The 27288-nt window shown below is 39.0% G+C and overlaps 2 protein-coding genes across 4 annotated transcripts in view; one reads left to right on the top strand and one right to left on the bottom strand.

Moving 5' to 3' along the window:
- ACAD9 (acyl-CoA dehydrogenase family member 9) overlaps positions 1 to 23275 on the top strand; it is a 35166-nt gene extending 11891 nt beyond the window's left edge. The window contains exons 5-19 of one of the 3 annotated variants that reach the window (XR_008596772.1): positions 966 to 1066; positions 1672 to 1750; positions 2154 to 2328; positions 3186 to 3259; positions 4716 to 4791; positions 6714 to 6784; positions 7118 to 7237; positions 10665 to 10793; positions 14076 to 14155; positions 14948 to 15074; positions 18405 to 18482; positions 18952 to 19080; positions 19974 to 20046; positions 21374 to 21611; positions 22418 to 22523. Coding sequence is in view for 2 of the 3 variants with exons in the window: in XM_054975362.1 (XP_054831337.1) it covers positions 966 to 1066; positions 1672 to 1750; positions 2154 to 2328; positions 3186 to 3259; positions 4716 to 4791; positions 6714 to 6784; positions 7118 to 7237; positions 10665 to 10793; positions 14076 to 14155; positions 14948 to 15074; positions 18405 to 18482; positions 18952 to 19080; positions 19974 to 20046; positions 22418 to 22518 (1413 nt within the window). In the remaining variant the exon portion in view is untranslated. Of the gene's footprint in view, positions 1 to 965; positions 1067 to 1671; positions 1751 to 2153; positions 2329 to 3185; positions 3260 to 4715; positions 4792 to 6713; positions 6785 to 7117; positions 7238 to 10664; positions 10794 to 14075; positions 14156 to 14947; positions 15075 to 18404; positions 18483 to 18951; positions 19081 to 19973; positions 20047 to 21373; positions 21612 to 22417 lie in introns of all 3 variants that reach the window. The other 2 variants (XM_054975363.1, XM_054975362.1) reach the window with 2 other exon arrangements.
- The window catches only part of LOC129327630 (uncharacterized protein FLJ43738-like), a gene marked incomplete at its 5' end in the record, with an annotated part of 100788 nt that continues 92508 nt past the window's right edge, over positions 19009 to 27288 (bottom strand). The window contains 5 exons of the mRNA XM_054976382.1: positions 19009 to 19758; positions 23461 to 23549; positions 24300 to 24463; positions 24788 to 24960; positions 25977 to 26121. Coding sequence (XP_054832357.1) covers positions 23480 to 23549; positions 24300 to 24463; positions 24788 to 24960; positions 25977 to 26121 — 552 coding nt within the window. The remainder of the gene's footprint in view (positions 19759 to 23460; positions 23550 to 24299; positions 24464 to 24787; positions 24961 to 25976; positions 26122 to 27288) is intronic.

Here is a 27288-nt window from a genome sequence, read left to right as displayed (position 1 = left end):
CCAAATATAATACAAGACACCAAGCACAGAGAGAGAAATATGAGTTTATTGTTACACAATACTCAAGACAAATAAGGCTCACAGGACCTGATGCATACTAAGTGACCTTGTTTTTATGCCTAAATACTTTAATGCTAAATTGTTTACAGAACAAACTGAATAAAAAGATCAAAAACATTATTACAAACATTCACTTAGACTTCATCTTACAGAGAATGATGGCACCATTACTTTGAGCGGCAAGATACAATCAAAATACTTAAGACAAATAAGGATTCTTTCTGGCTCCCTGTGGTAAGGCCGGAACATAAACAGTCTGCAATATGAAGTGTCCAAGGCTGAATGTGGAACTCTTATTTTAGATAAAAATTGCTTATAGTTACATATTTACAAAGTTGTGTAGTGTCATACTGACCCGCAGCATAGCAACAATCACAACAGGAGACATGGAATGTGCTGTTCAGGTGTTTTCCATAACTTACACATGCCAGGCAAAGTTTCTTGCTCACAGAACTTATTAAAAATTTTCTGAGCCACTGGAAATGAACATGTGGGAGTATAACTTTGGTGCCTTAGAAAATGGTCCTAGTGACAATATCTGTGCGTCAGCTCTAGAAAGGACTGACTATGGTATATGTAATTGGAATAATATTTTGTATATTTATAATTGATTGCACTTTTGCACATTTACATCTTAGTATAAAATAGTTGTTATATGTTTGAAATTTAAGAGGAGAGTCTTTTTGTCTGGACCCTAGAACTCTGACCTGCATGAAATTGCTTGAGAAGAGACAGCGAAGGTGATACAACTGTTTGACTCAGTCCATGTATGTCTATAAAGTGCTCATGCATTGATTACAGACCTGAGAAATAATCCTCCTTTCAATCAAGGCTTGTGCAAGAGAACTTGGCTCATGTATGTCCTGGTGTGCATCAGTAAACAGCCCACTTTTATTTTATTGCAGGGCATCCTTATGGCAGGCACTGAAGAACAAAAGAAAAAGTATCTACCTAAACTGGCATCTGGGGAACACATTGCAGCATTTTGTCTCACAGAGCCAGGAAGGTAATGTGTTTAAAAAAGACAAAATTGGCAGCATTTTTCTGGCTAGGTGATTGAGCTACAAATCAGGCCTCCCTGCTGTGAACTCATTTGGAGGCCTTACTCAAGTTGTATTCCACTTTGTCTCACCATTTTCAGTATGGTGGTTGAAAAGGTTATAAGTAATTTATGTGAATCCCTTTGAATACTCTAAAACACAGTATAAATATTAATTTGTATTATCACTTCAAGCAAGATCTTTGTTAACAAAAAGTAAGCTGTATTACAAGAAGACTAATTGCATTTCTTAACTACAAATAATAACCTGCAGAGTTTATCTATCCCATTCTTCACAATCTTTGTGATTATGACTGAATGATTTTGCAACTGAAGTAGGTTCTAGTCTTCCCTTTTAAGTTGCAAGTTGTGTACTTGTAGACAAGATTTTGAAAGATTGCTTGCAAAAGCAGTTTAGAGGTCTGTTTAAAAAGTTGTTTGAGTAAATTAGAATTGGTGGGATATTTAGCTCCTCTACGCGGTGATCTAAGGCTTTTATTTATTTTCAGGGGTATTGGATTGAGTTCAGCTAAGTTCAACTGCTAACCTCTCATTTTCTCTTTATATTTTAGTGGAAGTGATGCTGCATCTATTCAAACTAGAGCAACTTTGAGTGAAGATGGCAAAAGTTTTCTATTAAATGGTTCAAAGGTACTTATCTGCAGAAAAGAGATTGTTTTCTGCTTGTCAGTTTGATCAGTTATTCTCTGAATAGTTTCCCTGATTAATTCAGTTATGCCCAAAGGAAAGCTAGTCAGAGAACAAGAACCAAATCCAAGGAAAACTGATCTGATTAGAGAGGTGATTGATTGCTGAGTGTAACATAGTAAATGAGACAGTAAAACGACTTTTTCTTTGATGAAATTTTCTGCCTGGACTTGAGAGATGCTCTTTGAGTGGGAAATTCTTTCTCACTCAAGGAGTTATGTCCAAAGCCCAAGAAGGGTCTGTAGTGAAGTATTTGGTAGGGAGGAGGGAGCAAGAAATCTATCACTCAATTCATGTTTCATGGAATAAGCAAAAATAGAAGTGTCTCTTTCTTGTTCAATTGCAGATATGGATATCAAATGGTGGTATTGCAAATATCTTTACTGTTTTTGCAAGAACAGAGGTGGTCGATAAAGATGGTGTAACCAAAGACAAAATTACTGCCTTCATCGTAGAAAGAGATTTTGGTGGGATCTCTAATGGAAAACCAGAGGATAAACTGGGCATTCGAGGATCTAACAGTAAGAGCCACATGAAAAATGCTTAGAGAAAATGTAGAATTAATGTTTTTGGAAGAATGTGCAAAGAAATTCAGGCTCATGAAATCAGGAACATTTTGTCAGATTTTCAAGAGGGACTTCTTTCTCAGTTGTCTGTTGGTAATGTTATTTATTGTAATAATTGCTGTCCAGTTGTGGGCATATTGGTTTCTAGAGTTGCTTAATTGCAAGACTGTCTTTGCTGCTATCTTGCCTTCAAAAGTCTATATATGGATAATTGCCTGAAACAAGAAAGAAAAAGGTAATACGGTATTATCCAGTGTTCCTTAACTTAAGAAGAAAATTTTGTTCCCATTTCTTTGCTATCTTCAGATGTGTAGCTCTGTAAATGTTACCCACAGTAGTGAATTGGGAGTCAGAGGACTTCTGTGTGCTCATTCTCCATATGGCTTTTGAATGCTCAAACACACTGGAGGTGCATTCCATGTTATAGATAACTCATTTTTCTGTATGGCACTTTAGCAAAGGGCCATGCATCTGCTTTGCATAATACATGGACAATTAATATTTATTCCCTGAACAGAATATTACTTCTAGCCTGTCAGTTTAACCTTAAGCAAAGTAGACCAAATGAACATTGAAGGGCTTAGTTTCAGTACCAAACCATGGGATTGCATGACTTCCCCACTCCCAACTACCCAATTAAAATTCAGTTTCTCAAAGTGATTTTGAGAGCAGAAGTAAGACACCATGTTATTCAATGGAGATTACTTCTGAGAAAGTGTCCTTAACCTGCATCAGAGTGAATTTAGGGGCATGCCCTCCTTTATTTGAACTTGGGTAACTGCAACATTAGTGTAACGTTCTTTATCTTACAGCTTGTGAAGTGCATTTTGAAAATACAAAAGTTCCTATAGAGAACGTTGTTGGAGAAATAGGAGGAGGATTTAAGGTAGGATGCAGGGAATAACTGTTTACACAAGCTGCAGAAGAATAAGCTATGATACACTTTCATTTCATGGGGGTTGAAAATAAATATCATGGAGGTGTTGAAATCTGAATGGGTGATCATCCAAAGCAAATAGTTTAAGAGAAAGCGGTAGGTTTGCTAGCCATGAACTTGTGTACTTATAAACAAAAGTTCTCACAGACTTGCAATATTAAATTTGTCCTGGAACAATTTCTCCCCTCATTTTATCATATTCTACTTGTATAAGGATGTGGATTTGAACATTTATCCCATTGAAAGCAGTAACTCAAACAAAGCATCCACACTTGGATGCAAGTTTGAATGTTGATCTCTTGAAGGTAGAATTCATAGATCTATAGAACACGTAGTAAACTTTGAATGTCCTAGGATAGTCAACAAGGGATTTGACTGAAATATCTTTTTTATCCTGCCTATTTCGAAGATGGTTAAGATGTCTGAGGCTTCCTTGTTCAGGTAGTTGGAGGTTAATAATAATAATAACAACAACAACAACATTCGATTTATATACTGCTCTTCAGGATAACTTAACACCTACTCAGAGTGGTTTACAAAGTATGTTGTTGTTATCCCCACAACAACAAACATGCTGTGAGGTGGGTGGGGCTGAGAGAGCTCCTAGAAGCTGTGACTGACCTAAGGTCACCCAGCTGGCTTCAAGTGGAGGAGTGGGGAATCAAACCCGGTTCTTCAGATTAGAGTCCCACACTCTTAACCACTACACCAAACTGGTTAACTTCAAATGCTCTAAATCTTGGCTGTGAAAGTCTCACCAGGAATGTCTTTCTGTCTATTTAAAACACTGAAGCTATGTAACAGGCTCCTTAGTGAGCACTCCCAGCTACTTACCTATTTTTCATTCAGGACTCACCAGAGCCCCAGAATCCTTTGGAAGCAATGAGAATAAGGCAGGTCAGAGAGCCTGTTGTAGACTGTTCAGCTTCCTTTGTTTTGTCAACCAACCAGTTAACTATCACAAGTATAAATTCAATTGAATAATATTGGTTGTTGACCTTAAACTCTTTCTGTTCTTTGTTGTGTTGTAACTTATTCAGGTTAAAGTCTAATCAGCTGGGTCAGTTTTGATTTCTACACTGACCACATTTACATCATTTTGAAAAAACTGGCAGTTGTGTATAACAGTTGGTTAATTCCCTGTAGTCTGTTTTCATCTTCCTACATTCTAAGGTTTAGAACAGAGACACACCTCTAACTGATTGTAGTGATTCCACAATGAGGTATAACCACCTTTTGTAGAAAATAATCATATTGTTCTTACTGTTTTTGGGTGGATACAGTGTACAGTTGATAAAGGGCATGTCTAGCTGAACTCAAATCAAAGCAAGAATTCTTAGTTTTTTAAAAAGAAAATTTTTCCAAATATCATTTCTTGAATAAAGGCTGTTTATCTTCCCTACAGGTTGCTATGAATATCCTAAACAGTGGAAGATTTAGCATGGGAAGTGCATCTGCTGGAATGCTTAAGAAATTGATAGGTAAAACTAACCGTGATGTGTTCCTGGATAGGATGAAATGTCTGTATTAATGCTATGTCTACAGAAGAGAATTTTGTATTTTGCACATAGCTTAACCTACCTCACAAGGTGGTTGTGAGGGTAAAATGAAGAAGAGAAAAACCCTGAGTTCCAGTGAGGAAGGATAAAATGTTTTAATACATTCTTATCTACTTCATAGAGAAATTGCATACAAATCTTCCATAGTATTGCCTTACAGATTTCAGGAGAAGATCCTTTGTGACATACATGCTAATGACTTATTGTTCACTCAATAAGAATAAAAAACAGTGCATTTCTTTATGTGTCACAGAGTATCTCACCCTGAAATTTGTTTCCCTGTTTCTAGATTGTTTTCCAAAATGGATGAGCATGCTTGGGATATGAATAACTAATGCTGGACCAGAGGGAATGAATCGCATACAGTTCTAAAGGCGGCCTACAGAAAATTGCTATATATCATAGTCTTAGGAGGCTGAAGCCTTTTCCTTGTTTGGATTCCTTAAAAACATGAGAGAGATTTCATCGGTTGTGAAAGGCCGTAGTAGGTTGTCCACATTTTTGTATGGATGTATCACTTTAGATTTAGATAATTTGCAACTGCATGATTGATAAGCTGTGTGCTGTCTTCTTCCATAAAATATTTATGAATGAATTCAACAAACAGAAAACCAGTTAACTGGGTAGGAAAAGACTACATGCCTAAGGAGAAAAAGCTTTATAAATCTTTCAGAGAGAGGAAGAACGTTATTAAGTAATTCCCCAAAGAATATGTTGAACAGCTGTTTCTCCAAGTTGCAAGAAGCAAGGATTTGGGCAAGGAAGGCACAACTTACTATGGACTTTTTTGCCTCTGGATCATTGAGTAAATAAATTCATGTGTTTCCCATTCTCTGAGAGCTGATGTATATTTTATATGGAAAAATCTTGCTGCATATACACTGATGTTTCTGTATATTGTATTGTTTATTCTGCCCTTCCTTCAAGGAGCACAAGGCAGTATACATGGCTCTGCAAGCAAGTATACGCGTGTGCATGCACACGCACACAAAACAATCATGAACAATGGCTTAAGTGGAAAGAAAGTAATTGGTTCAGAATTGCCCTGTGAGCTTTTTTTATGGCTAAGTGGGCTCGATTCAAGTAATACACTAAATCATACTGGTATTTGCAGTGGTAATCACTGGAACTTTGAAGGGAATGCTAAAATGTGTAAATATGCAGTGGCAGGAAGCCCCATTTGAACACTATTGGTCAGTGTGTTATAACTGTACGTCTCTGTTTCATATATTACAGTGTTTACTACTGCAAACACCAGGGAACTTTCAGCAAACAAACTTGACACGCAAAGTATGAATGCAATAAATTTTTACTTTCCAAAGTAGATTGTGCTCTCCTCTACCTCCTGAATTGTACTTTTCCAGGAGCTGTGCAGTTTAGAATTGCTTACAGTGCAATTCTGTGCAAAGTTAAAGCTCATTGATATTACTGAGATTAAATGGAGTAACCCCATGCAGAGTTGCACAGTTCGTGCGCATAAACTGCTTTGTTTGCTTTGTTTAATCTAGCAAATAGCGCAGCAAAATAGCGCAGTTGCCATGACCTCACTTACAGGTGCTGTTTTATTATAGAACTTTTTTCAGTCTGATCAAAGGGTTGTTGTTACAACATAGGAAGCCACATCAGATACCATCTAACGGAATATGTACTGTTGTTATTGAAGTGATGGTACAAGAGTGTCCAAGGAGCTACAGATGACATCCATCTTAATGAAAGCATGAGGTTTAGCACATAAAAATAATAAACAAGGGCCTTTTAGTATATAGAAATATTTAAGAAAGCATTTCGTTTTTTAATAACTTGTTTTTATTGCCTAATTAACATGTTGCTTTTTTCTTTTAAAGAAATGACTGCTGAATATGCTTGTACTAGAAAACAGTTTAATAAGAAACTGAGTGAATTTGGACTAATTCAGGTAACTGTAGAAACTGGCTTTCAGCTGTCATTTGTTCAGATCAGAATAAAAGTTTTTAATCTCTTATTTTAAAAATGGGTTACATGTTGTCATCAGTATAGAAGCGTGTAGAGTTGGTTTAAATCTATGTTCATTTGAAAATCATGAATAAAATAAATTACTAATTTATTCATGAAGTTTAGGAACAATTGTGCAAAGTGCCAAATATTTTAGGTTTGCAGAGTAAATTCTTTGGCATCCTGCTTTGTATTGATTTCTGAATTGCAATTCCTCCTTCTCAAGAAGGCTTAAATATGAAGGGAGTTTCATATTGAATTGTTGCTCTTTTATCAGGAAAAATTTGCCCTTATGGCTCAGAAAGCATATGTAATGGAGAGCATGGCGTACCTGACTGCAGGGATGATGGACAAACCGGGGATTCCAGATTGCTCAGTTGAAGCAGCCATGGTTAAGGTACATTTTCCTGAAATGTTGGTATAAATTGTATTAAATTACTTTATATATTTATTTACTGAGATTCAAAACAGATTGTGTACATCAATAACAATCCATACAAAGTGATCTTTAATAAGCAGGATGATATAATCAATATGAAGAAACATCAAATGAGCAATATATTAGCACTGGGATTATGAAAATCTGAATGAGCGTAGGATATTAGGTATGATACAGAGTGTGGATATAATGCAGAAAATTGCTATTACTTCAGTAGAAAACAGTGAAACTACAACAGGATAATACATGCAGCACAATGATAATATGTTTTATATATAATCCACAGTTCCTTTCCCTTTATGAAGCACCTTCCTGAACTATGCTGTTATAATATAACCCTATTACTTTTATAGGGCTCTTCTGAACAACTTAGTTTTATATAATTTGCAGAATGGGGGGAGTATGAGAGCCTTCCTGGTTTCCTCAGGCAGGCCATTCCAAAAGGTGAGGCCACAACAGAAAAAAAACCTTTGTATGGGTGGGTGTTGGTCTTGCTCATTTGCTGGGTGGCACCTGGAGAAGGCCCTGAACAGATGAGTGGAGGTGTCATGGTGAAACGTAGGGTGAGGTGATATGAGGTTCCAAGGTTTAATGGTAGGGGCCGTGGCTAAGTGGTTGAACATCTGCCCGGCGTGCAGAAGGTCGCAGGTTCCATCTCTGGCATCTCCAGTTAAAGTATCTGGCAGTAGATGAGGTGAGAGACTTCCACCTCAGACCCTGGAGAGTTGCTGCCAGTCTGAGTAGACAATACTGACTAATGGACAAAGGCTCCAATTCAGTATAAGGCAGATTCATGTGTTCAAGGCCATACATGACTTTATATATTATAGTCAGTACCTTGAATTGAACCCAGTAGCTGATGGGCAGTCGGTGGAGTGACTGCCAAATGGGTATAATGTACCTGCCTTGTCTAGGTTCTGATAAGTTGGTTCGTGTAATAAAGAATGAATGTCATTAATAAAGAATTTCAACAGAAGGTGCTTGCTTATTTTATTTACATGTCTGTCCCTTTTGTGTTGTTTCCCTGTATCTAACTTAGCTGGTGGCATGATGATTTTTAAACAAATCATGTACAGTTCTTGCTATATGTATATGCCTGCTATGTGGACTTTGTCCCTGAAGATACTTACTTGAAGTGAAAATGAGTCCTGAAATTCAGCAAGAAAATCATGACACTTAACAGTGTATTGTTGAAGGCTTTCACGGCCGGAGAACGATGGTTGTTGTGGGTTTTCCGGGCTGTATTGCCATGGTCTTGGCATTGTAGTTCCTGACGTTTCGCCAGCAGCTGTGGCTGGCATCTTCAGAGGTGTAGCACCAAAAGACAGAGATCTCTGTGTCACCTCTGACGATGCCAGCTACAGCTGCTGGCGAAACGTCAGGAACTACAATGCCAAGACCACAGCAATACAGCCCGGAAAACCCACAACAACTAACACTTAACAGTCTTGAGAGTTATTCCTTCTCCTAATGTGAAACTTGCAAGGTAGAATGGTAGTAAACCTGAAGATCTATAGTGTTGCTTCATTGAGTGTGATCTGGTTGATTTAGGCAGTGTGTTTTTATAAGTATGTTCTTACCTAGTTTAGAGTTGATATGTATAGATGGTTATTATTTTTATTTGTAGCCCCAGGTATTTACAAAGGCTTAAGCTGGGTTTCACGCTTATTTTCCCCAACTCCTAAAATATGTGTGTGATACACACAAGCATAAAATTGCTATGGAACTCTCCAATTTGATTCTTTGTTCAACTGCCCTATTCCAGCAGAGGAGTAGTTATCTGGCCTTTGAACAATACACTTTTAAAAATACACTGGTAAAGCTATCATCTATACTCTAATACTCTTGCTGGTTTGTTTTCATAGTTGTATTTGATCATTTGAAGGCTGTATATTTCCTCCTGTCCAGGCCTTAGATTGCATACCTCCTGTCATGATCCCCACATACACAATTTTACCTTCATTTTTTAAAAAAAGATTAAAAAGAAATATGCCTATTGATTGTTATTCTACTTGGGGACAGCATGAATCAGATAATTCCCCCCCCCCTTTTTTTCTTTTGGTCTGCAAAGGTTTTAAGTATATTTAATAAACATAATATATTCTGAGAATCTGCCCTTATTCTGTTTATTAAATATGTTTTGTACATTTATTAAAATAATACCCCAACAAAGGAGGTTCAAGGCAAAATGCTTGATGTTATAAAGGACAGGGTAGTAGAATTCTGTTGTCTATTTCAGAACTCTTTTATGGGGGAGAGACCTGCACCCCCACACTTGCATGGGACACCCATCATTGGAAGGCAAGCTATGTAGTGCTGGGGTTGGGGAGCAGGTTTGGCCCATTGTAGTGGTATCATCAAATGCAGTGTTTCACTGTTTCTCAGTGAGTCAGTTATTCCCTCACATGGGAAAAAGCTACAGGAGTGCACCTGGCCAATCAGGCACTGGACTTGAACGGGGGAGGCCCAGGTCAAATCCACATTTAGTCATTGGGCTACTCACACACTCTCAGCCTAAGCTATTAGACAGGATTTCTGTGAGGATAAAATTGAGGAGAGAACCATTTTCCCAATTCATTTCTTTTTTAGTTTAAACATCTTGGTTTAGGCTTTTGAGGCTTTTTTTCCTTTTGGGAGACTGGGGCTGGTCGACACTGTCTGTCCCAACCGGATAAGAGTCCTTGAGCCACAGGTATAAATGTGAACATGTTTTGCGTTTTAGCCCCAGAGGGTTTAGGTCTGCTTCTTGGCTTTAAGCTGTGAGTTAAAAGGGTGGTGGCAGCTTGTTACCCTGGCAGTGCGGCTTCATTTGCCAGCCCTTTTGTTTAGAACTTTGCCTTCTGACACCGCTAAAGGTGACTGGCAAACCCCTGGCTTGCCAGGAACCTGTACAGTGCCTCTGTGAGTTTCTTGGAGGAAGGATGATACAAAAAGCTGATTGGTAGGTCAGAGCTAAACATACTTTTGGTGATATCAGGTATATGATTTGCCAGTTGCTGAAGTATTGTTGATACAGAGCCATTTATTTCTCCTGTGGAATAGTGTATGAAAATAATATGGTTGCAAGTGACACAGTTAGGAGGGGGGGCAGCAATACCCTGCCCTCCTTTGGATTGTAACTGGCATTACAGAATGCTTTCTTTGTTCCGGAGCACTCATTGGTGGCCACAGAGAATTCAGCCTGCTCCCTATCTACACAGTCTACACTTTATTTTCATTTACTTGGCCCCAACTTGAGCTTCGTTTTTGGATCACATTAAAAAATATGACCGCATTTAGATGAATCCAAGGATAGAAGGCACTGGATTCCTTGTATTCTGACGTTTAAAAGAAAATGTAGTGGCTATGGATGCTATAATAACTTGGACTACTTTGTTACTGGCAGGTGTTTAGTTCTGAAAGTGCATGGGTTTGTGTCAGTGAAGCGTTACAAATCCTTGGTGGCCTTGGCTACATGAAAGACTATCCATATGAGCGCTATCTCCGGGATTGCAGGATACTTCTAATTTTTGAGGCAAGTATTACTACGTTTGTTTCATAAAATCACATCCAGTTTTAGTTTACTAGCATAGATCTGTAGTAGTAGTTACATGGTGATCTAGGGGCTGATTGAGTGTCCCTGCATCTCTCCGCCACCCAGATACAGTCCTGTTTTTGATACCGTTTATTATAAGGTGGTTGCCATGGCTTGTAGACTGTTGAAGGTGGCTCTACCTCCCTGACTGTGCATAGGATGCCAGGGTAGCAGTTGCTTCCTAAATTAGTACTTGCTCTGTCATAGCAGCAAGAGCACAGCGTTTGGACTAGTGTGCCTGATATTTCAAAAATGACTTCTGTGGTTTCTCTCCAGACATCTCTGTTGAAACATTCATTTTGGAAACATTCTGCCTTGCTTATTAGAACAATTATAAATAAGTGTTGCAGTAGAGACCCCTGTTTAAAAGATATTTTGTTTGCCAACTCAGTTGGATTCATAGATGCAGAACTGTTGTAGGAGTGCGAGAAATACAGAAGCCTATAACTAAACTGATTTTGTGCAAAAACTGAATTAGAAGAATTTTGTAAGCTTTAGTTAAAGTTGCACAAAATGAGCCTAATCCTTTAGTGAAGGCATGTGAATGCAGTCCGGAAACAGTAGCAGTTAAAGGAGAGTTCTGATGAGAGAGAGGACAAGCACTGAGCCCTCTCAGTTTGGATTCCTCCGTTTCTTGTTCATACCAGCTTGTCTGCTGGAAGAATAGTAAGTCGGGGAAGGGAAAGATGTCAAATAGTCTGTAGACAATGAAGTTTTCATATTTCTATATCTACTAGTAACTGGAACTGAAATCTGGAAGAAGCTACCTAGGGAGGCTACCTAGGGAGGTTCTGCTAAGCAATGCTTGGCCATCAGGTTCCCACCTTATTGATGATCCACTTTCATCTGTTAGTTGGTATCACCAACTCTAGCTTGGCTCAAAATGCTTGCAAGAGTGTTTACTGCCCAGCATAATAGTGTTTATAATGAAAAGCAAGTATGTAAAGAACATCAGTTTTACTTGGCATACACAGTTAATGTATATAATAATTTTAATTAGCTAGTTGTTCATCCATCTGTTCACTTTGAAAGCTTTAATTGCTGTAGCAACACCTGCTAAAAGCATAGTGCTGTCTTTGTCAGAATTTTACATCTTTTAAAACCAAAGCCTTTTAAAAAGTGGATGCTTTGCTTCCAGGATTTATACAGATGCCAGATTGTTCTTTCAGCTTCCAAAGAAGGTTTTGGAACATTTATGTTGCCTCCTTTCTCATAAATAACATGAATTCTTGATATGTACCACAAGAAAAAAAGAGCTGTATTGGAAATTTTGCAAAACTATCGTGAGCTCTCCTTTTGTTTGCCTGATAATCTCAGGGGGGAAACTGTTAATATGTCTCAACTACTTAATGGCATCTGTGAATTATAGGATTTATTTCCATACTGGCATTGCTGTTCCTTCCAAAATGGTATTCTATATCATTAATTTCAATGTTTACATCAGTCTTATTAAATATAATAATTTAATAACTTTTGTGTCACCCCCACTTGAACGAGGATTGGGGCTGAAATTGGAAGTGGAGCACAATAAACAAAAATACAGAACACCTTTTTGCTTATAGTGGGGTTAGACTCAGTCAGCCACGAGGAGAGGGAGACATGGGAGTGATCCTTAACCCTGTCCATAGCAGTCCGTCTATACCTACCAAAAAGTTACGCATGAGAACTGAGTAAGCTCAGGACTGATGTAGGATATGGCCTGTGGGAGAGGAGGCATGATAATAAGGAGGAATTAGAAGACACGCTGCTTCTTTCTGTTTTCCAGAAGCATTTGCTTTATTTGTGAAAGCATTTGTGAAAGGGAAGGATCACTTCCTAGGATATGCTAAATATTAGGAGCAGCTCTTGGATGAGGGAGGTTGGGTGGGCACAGAGACCTTTTATGAGAAGAAGGAAGCAACAAATACCTTTACATGAGCTCACTGTTTGTGGCTGGTTAGATTCACTTTTTATTCACTGAAGTATTTTTACCCCATTTTTCTCTCCAAAGTGGCTTACAACCAAAAAACAGAGAGAGAGAGAGAGAGAGAGAGACTATACACATAAGTGAATAAATGGATGCATAACCAGCCTATGTCTTGGAATGACCCTGGATTTGTATGCTGGCTCCTCCAAAGGCTGGGCTGTGAGCCACCAGCTAAAAGCCAAAGGGCCAAGAGCTCCTCATCTGTTGCCCTTCAGCTTGTGCCAGAGGACTTGTACCTCTGGCCACATCCAGCTACATGAACAGAAGGCGGATACCTGCCCCCGCCCTCAGATCTTTGGCAAGATGATATAGCAGATATAGATATTTGTCCACTCTATCTATCTCTGCTCTTTTTGTAGTTGGTTGGATATATATTACATGCAAAGTAAAGTAGGAGTTTGTTCCCATTTTTGAGGAAAGCATGAGTAAATTTGTAATGAAGGTTTTCATATCCTAGAATTTCCATTTAAAAAATAAGGAGTACACTGAATCCAACTTCTTGTAGTAGTTTCAGCATTCATTATTCTTCCCTTTTACATCTGAGAGAGGAGAAAATAGGGCATTTTTATAGACAGGTAGAGACAATAGCAAGAAAAACCAATAAGGGTAATCCTGTAAAGACTTCTGAGTCTGAAAGGTGCATTTTTTTACACAGTGTGCCTGTTCAGTCAGTCTTGGAAGTGCTACAAAATCCCTTCTATTTTTGCACCTCCTAGTGGTGGTTACAGTTCAGTATACATGCCTTGTACCCTCTCTCTTCATTTCAACTGTGTAACAATGGAAACTAAAATTAAAAGTGCACAATGGATTTTTAAAACTTGAGCGAAGGTACACCTTGTCCTCCTGGTTGAGATTTTGAAAATATGTATACCTTCAGATGAGTTTTAATTATCAACAGCAAGAAAAATTCCATCTGCCAGGAGGGGAAAAAACTATTAGCTAAAATCAGTCTTTCTCATCCAATTTTTCTCTATTGTGTATGATTTGTTCCCCTCACCCTAAATTTCTGCATACTGTATTTCATACTGATAACACATATTGTCTCAATATAAATAATTAAATTGATTTTAACTGTCAATGCTTCGTGTCTTAACAACAGGGCAAGTCTAATGATTTTATGATGATAGGCGGTTTTCATTCTTGCAATCATCTGATTGCATCTCCTTGAGGGGAAATAACAATGGATACTCTACATGTAAATATCTTTTTGGCAAGTTTATGTTTAAACAACCTAAAGAAAATCTTACCTCTTTCAGGGAACAAATGAAGTTCTACGAATGTACATTGCTTTGACAGGAATACAGCATGCAGGCAAAATCTTAACCGGAAAAATCAAGTATGAGCAATTTGGAAACATACCCCTTACACAAATAACTGTTACATACAAAATGAAAATTATTAGTAGGTGGGGGCAGGTATAGAAAGAAGGGCTGGATCAAAATTTGTGTTAAACTTTCATTTCTAATACAAATTAGAAAAAACCATGCTCCCAGCATTGCATAGATTCTAAATATGGTATATTTATTTGATACGTTTATGTACTGTTTTTCTGCTGTTGCATTCAAGGTCTTATAGTTTTATAGTTCAAGATAAGTTTATAGTTCAAGATAAGTGCCTACACACAAAACAAAATGAAAAGGGGACTGAAAGGAAACAGGGCAACAAGTAAATCTAGGTACAAACTCTTCTAAAATAGAAATTAAGAAAATTTACTAAAATGTGTGAATGCTACAAATTTCCTGTTTTGAAATACAGCTGAACAGATGTTTGTACCATTTGGTAAATTAATTACCGTTGCGTATATGTGCAAGTCTTTGAAATCAATATTACACAGCCATATTGTTTCTGAGTATTTTGAGGTTTGACTGCCCATCTCTTGATGGCAATAGTTAGAAGATATGATCACATTATATCTTCCATGGCCATTAGTATTTGAAGAGTAGGAAGCTTTATGAGTAGAGAATTTTGTAGAAATGGAAGGTATTTGGAATAAAATTAGAAGAACTGTGTGTGGGGGGAAGGGGAATTCAGCCATTCAATTATGCCAATTAACTACTTCCAGAAGAGGCAAATTAATTTTGGATAAATGGTCTAATTTTAAAGTAGCCTCTGCATTTGAATCCTGCAGGGAAATGAAGAAGGGAAATGTGGGCTTGGCATTGGGAACGTTGGTGGACAGGCTCCACGACAGCATTGGCCGGAAGGTAAATCTAGGACTTGTTGGTAAAGATGGAGTAGCACATCCCAGTCTAGAAGTAAGTAATGCATGCAGGTGCAGTAGTATCTGCGAAAAATGTCTTTTATTTTTCAAGGTTTCTCAAAATAACAGGGCTTTAATTTTTAGTACGAGTTCACCGTCAAATTCCTCCATAAGATCATGTATGCAGGTACATACCTGAGTTCACAAACACTACTGTAAACCAAGCTATACACACTATGTGTAGCTCCCTTGCATGCACATCTGCATTCATCCACAGATTTGTATATCACATCTGCCGTCACATGGTGCAATCTATTGCAAAATTATCCCTGGGATTTTATTTTTTCTAATTCATGGTATGACCGCAGGTCTGTTCAGGGAACTGTCTTTGCCTGAGGTTTGTTTTTCTTTACCCAAAAGCACCGTCCAGTATTTTTTCTTTTAACTTTTAGAACGTGATGTCTTTTTGTCCAGTTTCCAAGCAGAACACTGATCCCAGTGAAAGATCAGTGTGCAGCACTTGATGTGAATTGACAGAATATCTTTTGATTTCCTGTAACCACTCCTTGAGACTGCATCCTTATGTCACACATGGCTTCAGAGAAAGTGCGGACCCAGTTCCCATAAACACTGTATCATTTAGGTTGCTGTGCTGTTATGCCTCTTGGTAAACTTCATTTTACTCACTCCTATTACCTGCTTCAGCTACTCTGAACAGTATCATTCACACTGTAATCTGTAATGGCATAAGACTTGATTTGTGAGAAGATCCATAGTGACCTTAAGATTTTTTCTCCAGCTGTGACACTGATACTTGTTTGGCATGTTCAGATCCAAGTGAGAGTTAGCATCCAAACTGTAGGGTACGAGGGTGGTGGTTTGTCCTTGTGTCTTCTGCTGGCTGAAGATGTATCTGGGGGAGCAGAATGGGGCAGAGAATGGTGCCACAATAAATAGGATGTAGGGAAGGGTGATACGGTGGTGTAAGAACAGGTAAGGAGAAGAGACAGCAGACGTTGGTGAGCTGTTGCCCCTTCTTTCTTTTCATAATATAATAATACCTTGTTTTTAAATGCTAGGTCAGTTACAGACAAAACTCTGACGTGGCATTCATTACTTAGATCTGCCCTAGGGAGGAGTTAACCTCTTCCTACTATGCCCAAGTTGGGGGAGGTGGTTTTGAGGATTTCTAGGCTAGTTGTTGTGGAAACTTAAACATCCATGCCAAGGCTACCCTGTTGTGTGAAGATCAGGATGTCATGGTCTCCATGATAACTATGGGCCTATCTCAGAATAACAAGCCCCACACACTGTGCAGGCACACTCTTAATTTAGTGTTCTGCTGTGGGCAGGAAGAAGGTGATCTGAAGATGAAGAGGGACTGAAGAGGATCCCATTCTCATAGACAGATTACTGCTTGCCGGGGTTTAGATTTACAGGGGTACCAAGACTCTGCAGGGGTAGGGGATCGATAGCCTAATGGATCCGACTGGTTTTCAGATGACATTAGGGGATTTCCCTTTTGATATGGTTGGCACTTATGTTGGTACTTGGTTGACTTCTGGAATGAGGACATGATCCAGGAATTGACGTGATTGCTCCTAGGTGCCCTCTGTCAGGTCTAAGAGCCCAGGCTGCCCCTTAGTTTATCTCTCTCTCTCTCTCTCTCTCTCTCTCTCTCTCTCTCTCTCTCTCATCCTCCTCCCTTATTGTGTTGTTTGGTGGGTTTGTCTATATGTTTACATTGAACTTTTTATTTCATATATACTTTATTTTAAAAGCTGTTTTAATATTGAGATTTGAGTGTTTTGATATTTATCTTGTTGTGGACCATGTTTGGCTAGAAAGGCGGCTTAGAAATGTTTTAACTGAATAAAGAAAGATCACGAGAAACTGGGGTATAACTGGTTAAAGTAGCAGTACATTCGCTGTTATAGTTAATGGTTGTTTGCATGTTGGCTGATGGGGCTGTGCAATCTGGATCTGGGATTCAGGGGAAAAGATGGATTTTTGCCAGTGTGGCTAAATCTGGTTTACCTGAATCAAATCAGAGAATCCAGGATCCAATCTGGGAACCCAGATCCAGACCCCTGGATAAACCCAGATAATGTGGCTTTAGCCTCTGGCTGGCTTCTTTCTGGGCTTCTCCCACTTTTATTCCAAAAAAGGAAGGAGGGGGAGTGAGGAAGGGAGCAAGAAGTGAGTGGCCGGTCTGTGAAGGAGAGCTCCTTGTCTGCCTGGCTTCTGTGAATGACACTTCCAGTTGGGCTAAGCTGCAACAGTGCCTCGTTTGGATGGAATCCTCTGTTTTGACATGATTCTCTGGTTTGATGTTGGTCCCCTTGATTCCTTTTAGTTCTGGGGAGATTCCATTCTTTCTGTTACTTCAGTTGGGTTCTGTTGAACTTCCTCTTGTATTTGGGAGTATGCCTTTGGCCACTTGGCAGCCTTGTCCCTGCCCGTTTCTTCCTGAGAGTGGCTGGGACCCATAGAATTGGATCTTTAGGGACCCATAGAATTGGATCCTGGGGTCCAATCCTCCTGAAATTTGGGAGTATTTAGAGGGCAGTCAGAAATAGGCTCCCTATCTTAAACAGATTAGACAATATTTCCCGGATTTTAGAAATCCCAATTTTTTTTTGAGATCTCTGAAGCCCAAATTTGGGTTTCCCAGATTTGGAGAGGGGAGCACACTCCTGTTGGCTGAAATGGCAATTTCTCTGCCTTTCCTCCTGTTTTTGATACCTGTATGCCTGTGTTTATAAATAGCATTTTCCCTGTGGCATTTTTCTCAGACTTCTAAGATCATCTTTTTTCAACAGACAATACCAAAGTCATTTCCTGCTACAGCATGGTGGATGGGTTAGAGTGTCGGACCGGACTAGGATCTAGAAGACCTGGGTTCAAATTCCTACTCTGCCATGGAAGCTTGTTAGGCCTGTCACACAAACTCAATCTAAACTATTTCACAGGGTTGTTGGTGAAGATAAAATGGAGTTGAGGAGAAGTATGTTCCGGTCCCCACTGGGGAGAGATCTGGAGTATAAATTAAGTTAAATTATACTAAATTTATAATTGTTTACTGTTCCACTCCCCCACCCTACTGCTTTAAAATGAAAACTTGTTTAAAGCACAGTATGGATCAAAAGAAACTCTAAATGGTCATTTCCACTATGGTCTAGCAAAAGGAAATATCATACCAAATGTTACGGTAAAACAGCATTCCCTAGAATAGGAAGCACCTGGAAGCCACAGTCAAATCCAACTCCAGCTTCCACCAGGTTCTCCCTCCCCCCACCCCCAGTTGCTGGCCTATAGGCAAAGAGGAGTTAAGGAAGAATTTGAGAAGTCAAACATTCTGAGCGTTATTGTTTTTCTATTGCAGGAAAGTGCCACAATACTTGAAAAAAATGTGTATTACTTTGGAGTTACAGTAGAAGGCTTGCTGAGAAGATTTGGCAAGGTAATCAGGGTTTTCTGATAGGGAATCTAACCAGGTATCCCTGCTACGGAAGATGTGAGGTCTGACTCATGAAAGCTTAATCTTAAAGGTGCCACTTGACTGACCTGGCTACCCTTTTGAAATGTCTCTCAAAAATGAGTTCCATTTTCTTACAATAGCCCAAGTTGTAAAGTGTGTTCAGAAGACTCTCTTCTAGACCAACATTCCATTGCATGTTAAAGAGGCACCATAGAAAAAACACACTTAAAAGAGCATGTGACAGAAAGCATAAAAAATATTTATCCAGTAATCTGAACGTTAGAGCAGCATCAAGTACAACCATTTTTGCTCATCAGACAGATAAATACTGACAAAAGACGACCAGCATCTTGATTTTTTTAAAGCTTGCTGTACAATTCATTGGGCACTTCAGCAGTTCAGAATGATGACTGACTGAACTGGTTGTGGTTTTCTTTTTGTTTGATTCCAGACTATTGTGGATGAGCAGCTGATTCTAAAAAGAGTGGCAGATATTGTCATTAATTTGTATGCAATGACAGCTGTTATTTCCAGAGCTAGCCGATCCATCAGTATTGGTTTGCGGAATCATGATCATGAGGTGAGTGCACCTGTAGTTTTTATAACTGTGACTAATGTGGCAATCAAACATTTCCGCATGAATGACAGTGTATTAAGCAGATGTGGAGACATTTTGAATTCCCTTTGTGGATACTAGAATACTTTTTGATTGATATCAGCCAGATACTTGTATCTGTACATTTTTAAAAAAATGCGGTATATGTTCTGTGGCAAAAGGATCCTATAAACCATCAGATTTGGTTGTTACTTCATTACAGGGAAAATGCATTTGGGCCATGAATTGTATAAACAGTGCCCCTAATCCAAAGATAGTGTGCCTCAGCATAGCAGATGATAAGGCTAAACTGAGGAAGTCTGCCACCATCAGGCCTTAGAGCTGTCATGATGTATAGTTTTTACATTCTTCTAGCAGAATCCAGAAAAGTCGTGTTTAAATACTAACACATTCAAACCACATTAAGATTATTGTACAACATGCAAAGTAAGTTGTTAACATTGCTCAAAATTTGGTTTTATGCAATAAAACTGTTGATAGGTAAGGGTAACTTTTTCACAAAGTGTAGATTCTTTATGAAGTTTGCAGTCAGGTAATCTGGCATGATCAGGCTCTAACTGCATTGGAGACAGCAACCCAAATGACTTCTGCTGTGTCTTGTCAAATTTCAGTCACTATTCGGAGGGGGGGGGGTAACAGACTCTGTGAATAAAAGAGACATTAGTTAATTTCTGCTAACTAGGTACACATACCAGGGTTTATCAAGGACAGAAGCAGAATGAGTAGAGCTTACAAGTACTCTGGTCTTCGATTTGCGTACACTGATTATGAACAAATAATATTACAGAGAGTTACATTTTAACAGTATTTTTTAAAAGGAGTATTTCAAGCCATTGATGATTTAACTTGCTTTCCAGGTGCTACTTGCAAATATTTTCTGTACTGAAGCTGGTTTCCAGAACAATTATGCAATAGCACAGTTAGGAAAATGTAAGTATTACAGTGTTGCAAATTACCAACATTTTCAATTGCCTGTCTTTGGTACTAAAAGTTTAAGTCCAAACAGCAAACGTTCAATACTATTGCCACTGTTTGCTTTCCTTCAGTGTAAGGGGCCATCTTTCTGTGGAATGCTAATTCTGCGTTTGTTTCAGCCCATAGCACTGTGCTAATTAGTTTAACTTGGTCATCATATGGAAAACTTTAGGTTTGTATGAATTGAAACAGGCTTCTTTACTCTTTCACGCCTTTTAGGGACAGAAATGATCCTTGATTTTAAGAACTGTATGTGTCTACAGCATTGTTCACCTTTGCCTTTAAAAGCATGTCACTCTTGCTAAAAAGAAATATTTTGTAGGAGTTTCTTTAGTACTCCCCAGAATTTTCACTTTTTCCATGGGGAGAAAAATGAGGAAACTACTTTTATTTCTAAATTTTTCCATTTATTCTCCAGGCCTTCATATCTCTAGGCAGTATTAAGAAAGGGTTCGTTTCTCTTCCAAATGTTTCTTTTCTTATCTGATCTTGCCTTTTCTACATTCCCATTGTAAGCACTCTAAGGGCATATCTTGAAGTTCTGAATTTCCCCTATTTCCTAAGAATGCTATAGAAGGAAAGAAAGGTTCTAAAGCACCTTTACTAGATGGATTCAGGATTGTATTGTATTAGTATGCGTGGTGTTCATTAGCGCCCACTCCCAACATCACAGCCCACATCTTCTGTTTTGGACACCAAAGCTCTGGTGGTGGACTTTCACCGGGCACGATTGTCAGTATCCAGTTTTGGCAATCATAAGTTGAGTTCCTTCAACTTTGTAAAGGTAGCCTCTGGGAAGTGGATTTTACAGGAGTTACCTATCTGCATGGTAATTGAGAGGAAGGCGCTAGAGCAACATGGCTGTCCAGAGGTTGTCAAGGAAACCTTGGCTTCTAGAAAGCCTATGAGATCTACTAAGCCACTTGGAAGGCTTTCCACAGGTGGCAGGCCATTGGTTCTCTGTCTTACAGCAGGACAACCACCTGCTGGACAAAATCAGTTATAACCTTCATAAAGGGAAGCAGTCCTATCCATTCTTCACTCTCAGCATTGTTTCCCTTCGTGTAATCTCTACAAGGTGTTGAGAGTGTTACACAAATCACTTTTGAGATCTGCTCCACTGAGAGTTTCATGGTTCGAGGTAGCCTTGTACCCTCAATTTCACTAAGGAATGCTTCAGAGCTATCTGCCCTGCTCAGAGAAGAGCTTTGCTCCTTTCAGGAGGATTAGGTGACTATGCACCATATCTTTCTTCTTGCCAATGGTTAACTCTTTCCCACAGGGACCAGGAAATCCATCTACATTCTGTCATCATCCCATCCATCCTAAGGAATGTGACTGGCATAGGTTAGATGTCCAGAGGACTCCCCACATCTACCTTAAGTGACCAGTAGCTTTCATATCTTTGGATACTTTGTTGTCTCCTTCTTCTCCAACAACAGAAGAAAGAAGGCATCATTGTAAAACAAAACCAGATGGATCAAAGTGTGCATTTCCCTCAACATCTGTCAGCCTCCAAGGTCTCTGCCCTTTATGCCAGAGTGGCTGCTACTTATGCAGTCCTCTATACCAATGCGTCCATTGCAGATAGAGGTAGGGCAGTAACTTGGGCTTCAGCTTCTACCTTGGAAGGGGAGGGCACTACCAGCTAAACGAGTTTGCCTTGGCTGTGGCTGCATTAGCAAAGGAGTTCTCAAAAAGAGCTTTTCAATGTCCAGTACAAGAGCACCTTCCTCCAGGGTATCTTCTCATCAGTAGATTGGAAAGTATTTTCCCCCACCCTAGTTGGCAAAAGAGGAATTGGAAAGGAACTGCCTAAGTCAAAAGGAGGACTCTCAGGTTTTTCTCACCTGTTTTTCAGCCTTACAGTATCTCTAGTTTCAGGTCTCCAGGGAGAAATTCTATATTGTGTGATTGTAACACTACAGGTGGATCTGTCTTAATCAGAAGCTTGGCAAGACATGAATGGGGGTGGGGGGGCAACTCAGGAAAATGGAAGTCTTTCCAAAAAGTTGCCATATGCACTGTCCAGTGAGCAAGGAGGTGGCACAACCTACACAAGGATACTTTCCAATCCACTGATGAGAACAAACTCTCATGGTATGTCTGATGTTTTGTTCTCTGTTTGGACGAGGGGGTCTTCCAGTATCCCCTAAGGATCTAGTTGCCAAAGCAAGCCTTAATATGTTGCTGTTTCCCATAATTAGTTCTAATATGACAGATGCTCCAGAACAGCTTGTGTTTACAGGTTTGGATTTTTTTTAAAGAAAGTACTCTCAGTGCTGGCTCTAAACAAACTGTTCATTCTATTTCCATCACCTTCTAGATGCACCTGAAAACTTGGATGAAAGCATTAAAAAAGTGGCTAAGCAGGTGCTGGAGAAGAGATCTTATATATGTTCCCATCCACTTGACAGAACCTTCTGAAGACTGGAAACGGTGACAGGATTGCAGTCGGAAGTACTGCTACTTTACCTACCTAAGAGGCCCAAATACAGTACCAGATCCTTGTTTTGCTCTTGGTCCCATGAGGCAGAATGAACGGCCGACAATTGTTTTTCAAGAATGGTTTCAAAAGCTGTACAGCTATTTTTATAAAATAATGTTCAGTTTGTTTCTTTGAACCCACTTGAGAATCCCAAGATAAGAAGCCAGGGTTAATTTCATTTCAGAAACTTCAGCATCATCAGCTGAATTATAACATTTTGAATGTCACTTATGTAGTCATCTTTATTCTGATTTATCTAAAAGCTTGAAACTTGAATTTCAAAGCAGCCTTTCCAGTCCTACCAGAGGCCTCGTGCATCTCCCATGGAGATGTGACTTCATCATAATAAATATGGTTTAACTCAGTGCAGCCGTGCACTAACCCTCTTGGAAGTTTGTGATTTCTCTAATGGTGGAATGTTCAAGATTACAACTTTAATAACCCCTACTACACTGTAAAGTTCTTTGTGATAGGCTGTGATAGGCTGCTCAGCTAAGTATAGAAATAATTCTTGAGGAATAAAACACAGAATGAGTGCTAATAAAGAAACACTCAAATTGTCTCTTCCCAATCTAGTTACCTATGAATAGTTCCTAGTAAATATTGTTTGTGTAAAGTTTTACCAAATTAGGGATCCCTATCTGGATGGAAAGGTGGTATATAAATGTTTTAAATAAAACTACTCATTGAACGTAATAGTAATGGTGTCTATAGTATTTTCTCAACCTCAGTCTTCAGAGTTGTGTATTTTCAGGGTTTCTCTGCCTTTCAGATACAGACATAAACTTTTAAAATCAAGGTACAGATTACTTGCTCATGCGAATTTTGTACCTACAGGGTTACTGATTGAACCATGGCTTTATTTTCCATTCCCAATTTACCTGCATCTGTTGTTGGCATTTAATTCTCCAAAAGCCATCTCTGTGAAGGTTTTCTCTTGTAGTTAAATGAATGGTTACGACAAATCAATCTGGAAGATAGAAAAGACTCCTGAAAATGGCAAATAATCACTGCATAAAAGAAGTTGAATATTCATGAGTTGATTTCTTGCTAAAATCTTGACAATTGAAAGCATGTAGGTGGAATACTATATATATTTTTAGTATCCTGAAGCAGCTTAGCTACGTACACACTCATATTTTTACAAATATGAATCTATCCAGCTAGCTGTTTTCCTTTAAAGAAGGACAAGCCTTGATGTACAAAGATTTCTGTTTAAGAGCTCAAAGCACTTTCCTAGTTTTGCAGTCAGGAACCCCAAAACAGTAATTAATGTATATTTAATTTAAACAGATTAGTGTAACTATAGATCTTGTGCTATTCAGAATTCCAGATGGAATACGAAAGATCATAAGGTGCATTATTTACTTTGAGTAAGGCGGAGAACACAGGAGTGGGACGGACTCAGTGTTTCTTACATTTTATGCTGGATGCCAGCTGACAGTAACTCATCCGCCCCTGAGCTGTAATGTTGTTTTAATGCCAGTGGCAAAGCCTCGTTTGTCTCAAGCATCATTTTCACATCAAAATGATAAGGCAGTAGGAAGACAGCAAGTAGCAAGACAGGCTCTACTTTCTTAGTTCCCATGACTAATTCTTAACAAGAGTTGGATGAGAAGGGAAGGGACAGTTAGCAGCACTAGGTATATATAAGTACATGTTCCAATTTATAAAGCTGTCTTGTCACTTTTGAATCTTGTAGAACAGCTGTGTGACTTACCGGAAGTCTGCTCCTTTCAAAGTTTTAAACATATTGTATTTCCTGTCATGGCAAGGAATTACATTCCCATTCCCCTTCAAGTTGTGAAAATCATCATTGCCCGGGATTAATCCTCTGCAGATGCCACTCTCTGTCCTTTCTATACATCCCACAACTGGTATGTCCTGATGAAACAGAGACATTTGATTTCACACCACTGCTGCTTGTGTTAAATACAGGAGCTAAACCTCTTCAAACTGAGTATATTTTTTTTTAAAGTTCATAATCATAGGCTACTAAATTTACATGAATGGGTTCAGTATTGAGTGTGTCACTTTTTTTGCCCAAAGACATGCAAAAATATTTGTTGTTTAGCTTACAATGTGCCAATTAGAATTGTGACACAAGGTTAAAGAGTAAGTGATGCTCCTTATTTTTCAAAGCATATTGAATTATAACGGCCACAGGAACAACTGCTCAGTTAGAAATTCAAAGTAGAAGATTTTTACCTGTATACCTCTGTCATGGCTCTTCAAGGCCAATTTCATTGGTTTATCCTTGAGGAGGCCTTGGAAGCGGTCTAGCTGGCAACTGGCTTTTGGTCCACTGGAGATGAGCTCTGTTGCTGGAGAGCACCTGTGAACTTTGAGTGCTGTGTTGCAACGTTCATCCCTTTTATGCTCTTTTATTCATAAATGAGTCCATTGAAAAATGATGCACAGAATTATGAAACAGGTTTTAAATACACAATAACTTTCTGGTATCAAAAAGTACACCTGTTTAGTGATAAATGAAATATTTTGCCCATGTAAATTATTAAAAATGGGCCCAACACTGGTATAAGGAAGTAATAAAGAGGGCGGTGTAGATGGCTTCAATTAGTGTTGCTGTTCCTGAGTCCCGCCCTCACAAGTTTAGTAAGCTTTAAAAACTCCTCCTCAAAGTCCTGTTATAACGTGCCCAGCTAGTGCACATAAAGAGGTGGAATGTCAGCAAAAGTACAGGCCTGCTATAGGGGTTCGTGTTGCTGTGTGAATATTTGTGTAAGAAAATCAAGATATCGCTATTTCATGAGGTCTCCCCAGTTGTGGGGGTGGGGTGGGGGGAGCTGTGAATAAACCAGAAGAGAATTCAGGCTCTTGAAATTATATCTTAGCATTGGCAATTAATGATGAAAATGAAGAAATGTGGGAACATTAAAATTAAAAAAAAAAGAAAGAAATGTGGGAACCTTGTTCTCTAGCACCGCCCCCATGGTACTGCTCTAACATTTAATGGCCTGGAAACCATATGGGTTCTTACTGTAACACTGTTACCTGTACGCATGTGACATTACAACTATAACTTGGAATAATCTCCAGCAATGGCTAGGATCCTCAATACTGCATAAATAGTGTGGCATGCCCAAAGGGGGCGGGGGTCTAAACTGGTTCCTCACAAAAAGCAGCCCACCTGATAAATCACTTTTGAAACTACGACTTTTTTTTTTTTTACTATGGTATGGGGTACGACGGTTTACTGTCCAAGAAAAATACCACTGGGAATACCCAATCTCCTGGGTGTGTCTGCCATAGCTCTTTGAATCCCAGGATAATGGATATTAGTCTTTATTTTTATAACAGACTTGCAGTTTCAGGAACGAGCTGCTTGTTGGATATCTAGTAGCACATTGGAAAACATATAGAAGGCAGCAATTACCGTAAGGATCAGTGTCAGGGGCCACAAAGGAATATTGAGGCTTTGTGTAAAGATCAAAATCAACTTTCCGTTTGTCCCAAGTCCATCTGTCACGATCCAGCACTGGCTTCAAAATGCTTCTGTGAAGAATGTTCTCCTCCCATTTCTAAATGAAAATTCCAGCCTTTTAGAAAGTGTTTCTACTTTTCAGAAAATTTTCCAAACAAACAACAAAAATCCATTATTCACTCAAGGCAGACTCAAGGCAGATTACATAATAACAACATTTGATTTATATACCGCCCTTCACGACAACGCCCACTCAGAGCAGTTTACAAAGCATCTTATCCCCACAACAAAACATCCTGTGATATGGATGGGGCTGAGAGAGCTTCTAGAAGCTGTGACTAATCCAAGGTCACCCAGCTGGCTTCAAGCAGAGGAATGGGGGAATCAAACCTGGTTCTCCAGATTAGAATCTTGCTGCTCCTAACCATTAAAGAAAACTGGCTCTATAACGTAGGACAGTACAATCAATCAACAGTACAATCAACAGGATAAGGGGGTATATAACAATGTAACAGGACTAGGATTGCTGAAACAAGGCTTAAGTATTAAATATGAAATGCTAAACAATGTAAGAAGTGGTATTATGTAAGTAGAGATATAAAGCATTGAGAGCAAAATAAAATCATACAGCAACAGATAATACACAGTAATACAGTTCACAGTCCCGTCCCTTCTGTTGAAACATCTTCCTGAACTATTCTGTTATAATACAGCCCTGTTGCTTTATACAATTGAATTGCTGGTCACTTCTGTTTTACAGTTTACAGAGTGCCAGGACAGTGGAAGCCTTCCTAACCTAATCTGGCAGGCCATTCCATTTGCAGGGGAGCCCAACAGAGAATTCACATGTATACACAATTGTTGATTTTGCCTATTTGTAGAAAGGCCCTGTTCAGATGAGCAAAGTTGTTATAGAAGGATACAGGAACAGAGGAGGTCCTGCAGATGAGAGTCAGTTTCTAGCCTTTTCTGTTGTGGGAATATATGCTTTTCTCAGACTTAGTTTTTTAAAAAAATGAAACATGGGAATTTAGAACCTAACAAACATTTTGCTGTAACGTTATAATGCTGTAACAATATTCAATTACTGATTTTTTTAAAAAGCCTGAAAACCCCCTCATGCTATATGCTGGGGAGATGACTGCTATGGAGAGATGGGAGTAGGACATTCCCTTGGTGCTGTGCTTTATCAGCAACTACAGTAGCAGTGGTGAAACCACAAAAGCCCATTCCCATGTGAAAAGCACCATGTATAGCTTGCAAA

Source organism: Eublepharis macularius, chromosome 4 (genome assembly GCF_028583425.1).
Source record: "Eublepharis macularius isolate TG4126 chromosome 4, MPM_Emac_v1.0, whole genome shotgun sequence".
In the NCBI taxonomy this organism is placed as follows: domain Eukaryota; kingdom Metazoa; phylum Chordata; class Lepidosauria; order Squamata; family Eublepharidae; genus Eublepharis; species Eublepharis macularius.
The sequence above is the reverse complement of the archived record's forward strand: the minus strand, read 5'-3'. Positions and strand labels throughout refer to the sequence as shown.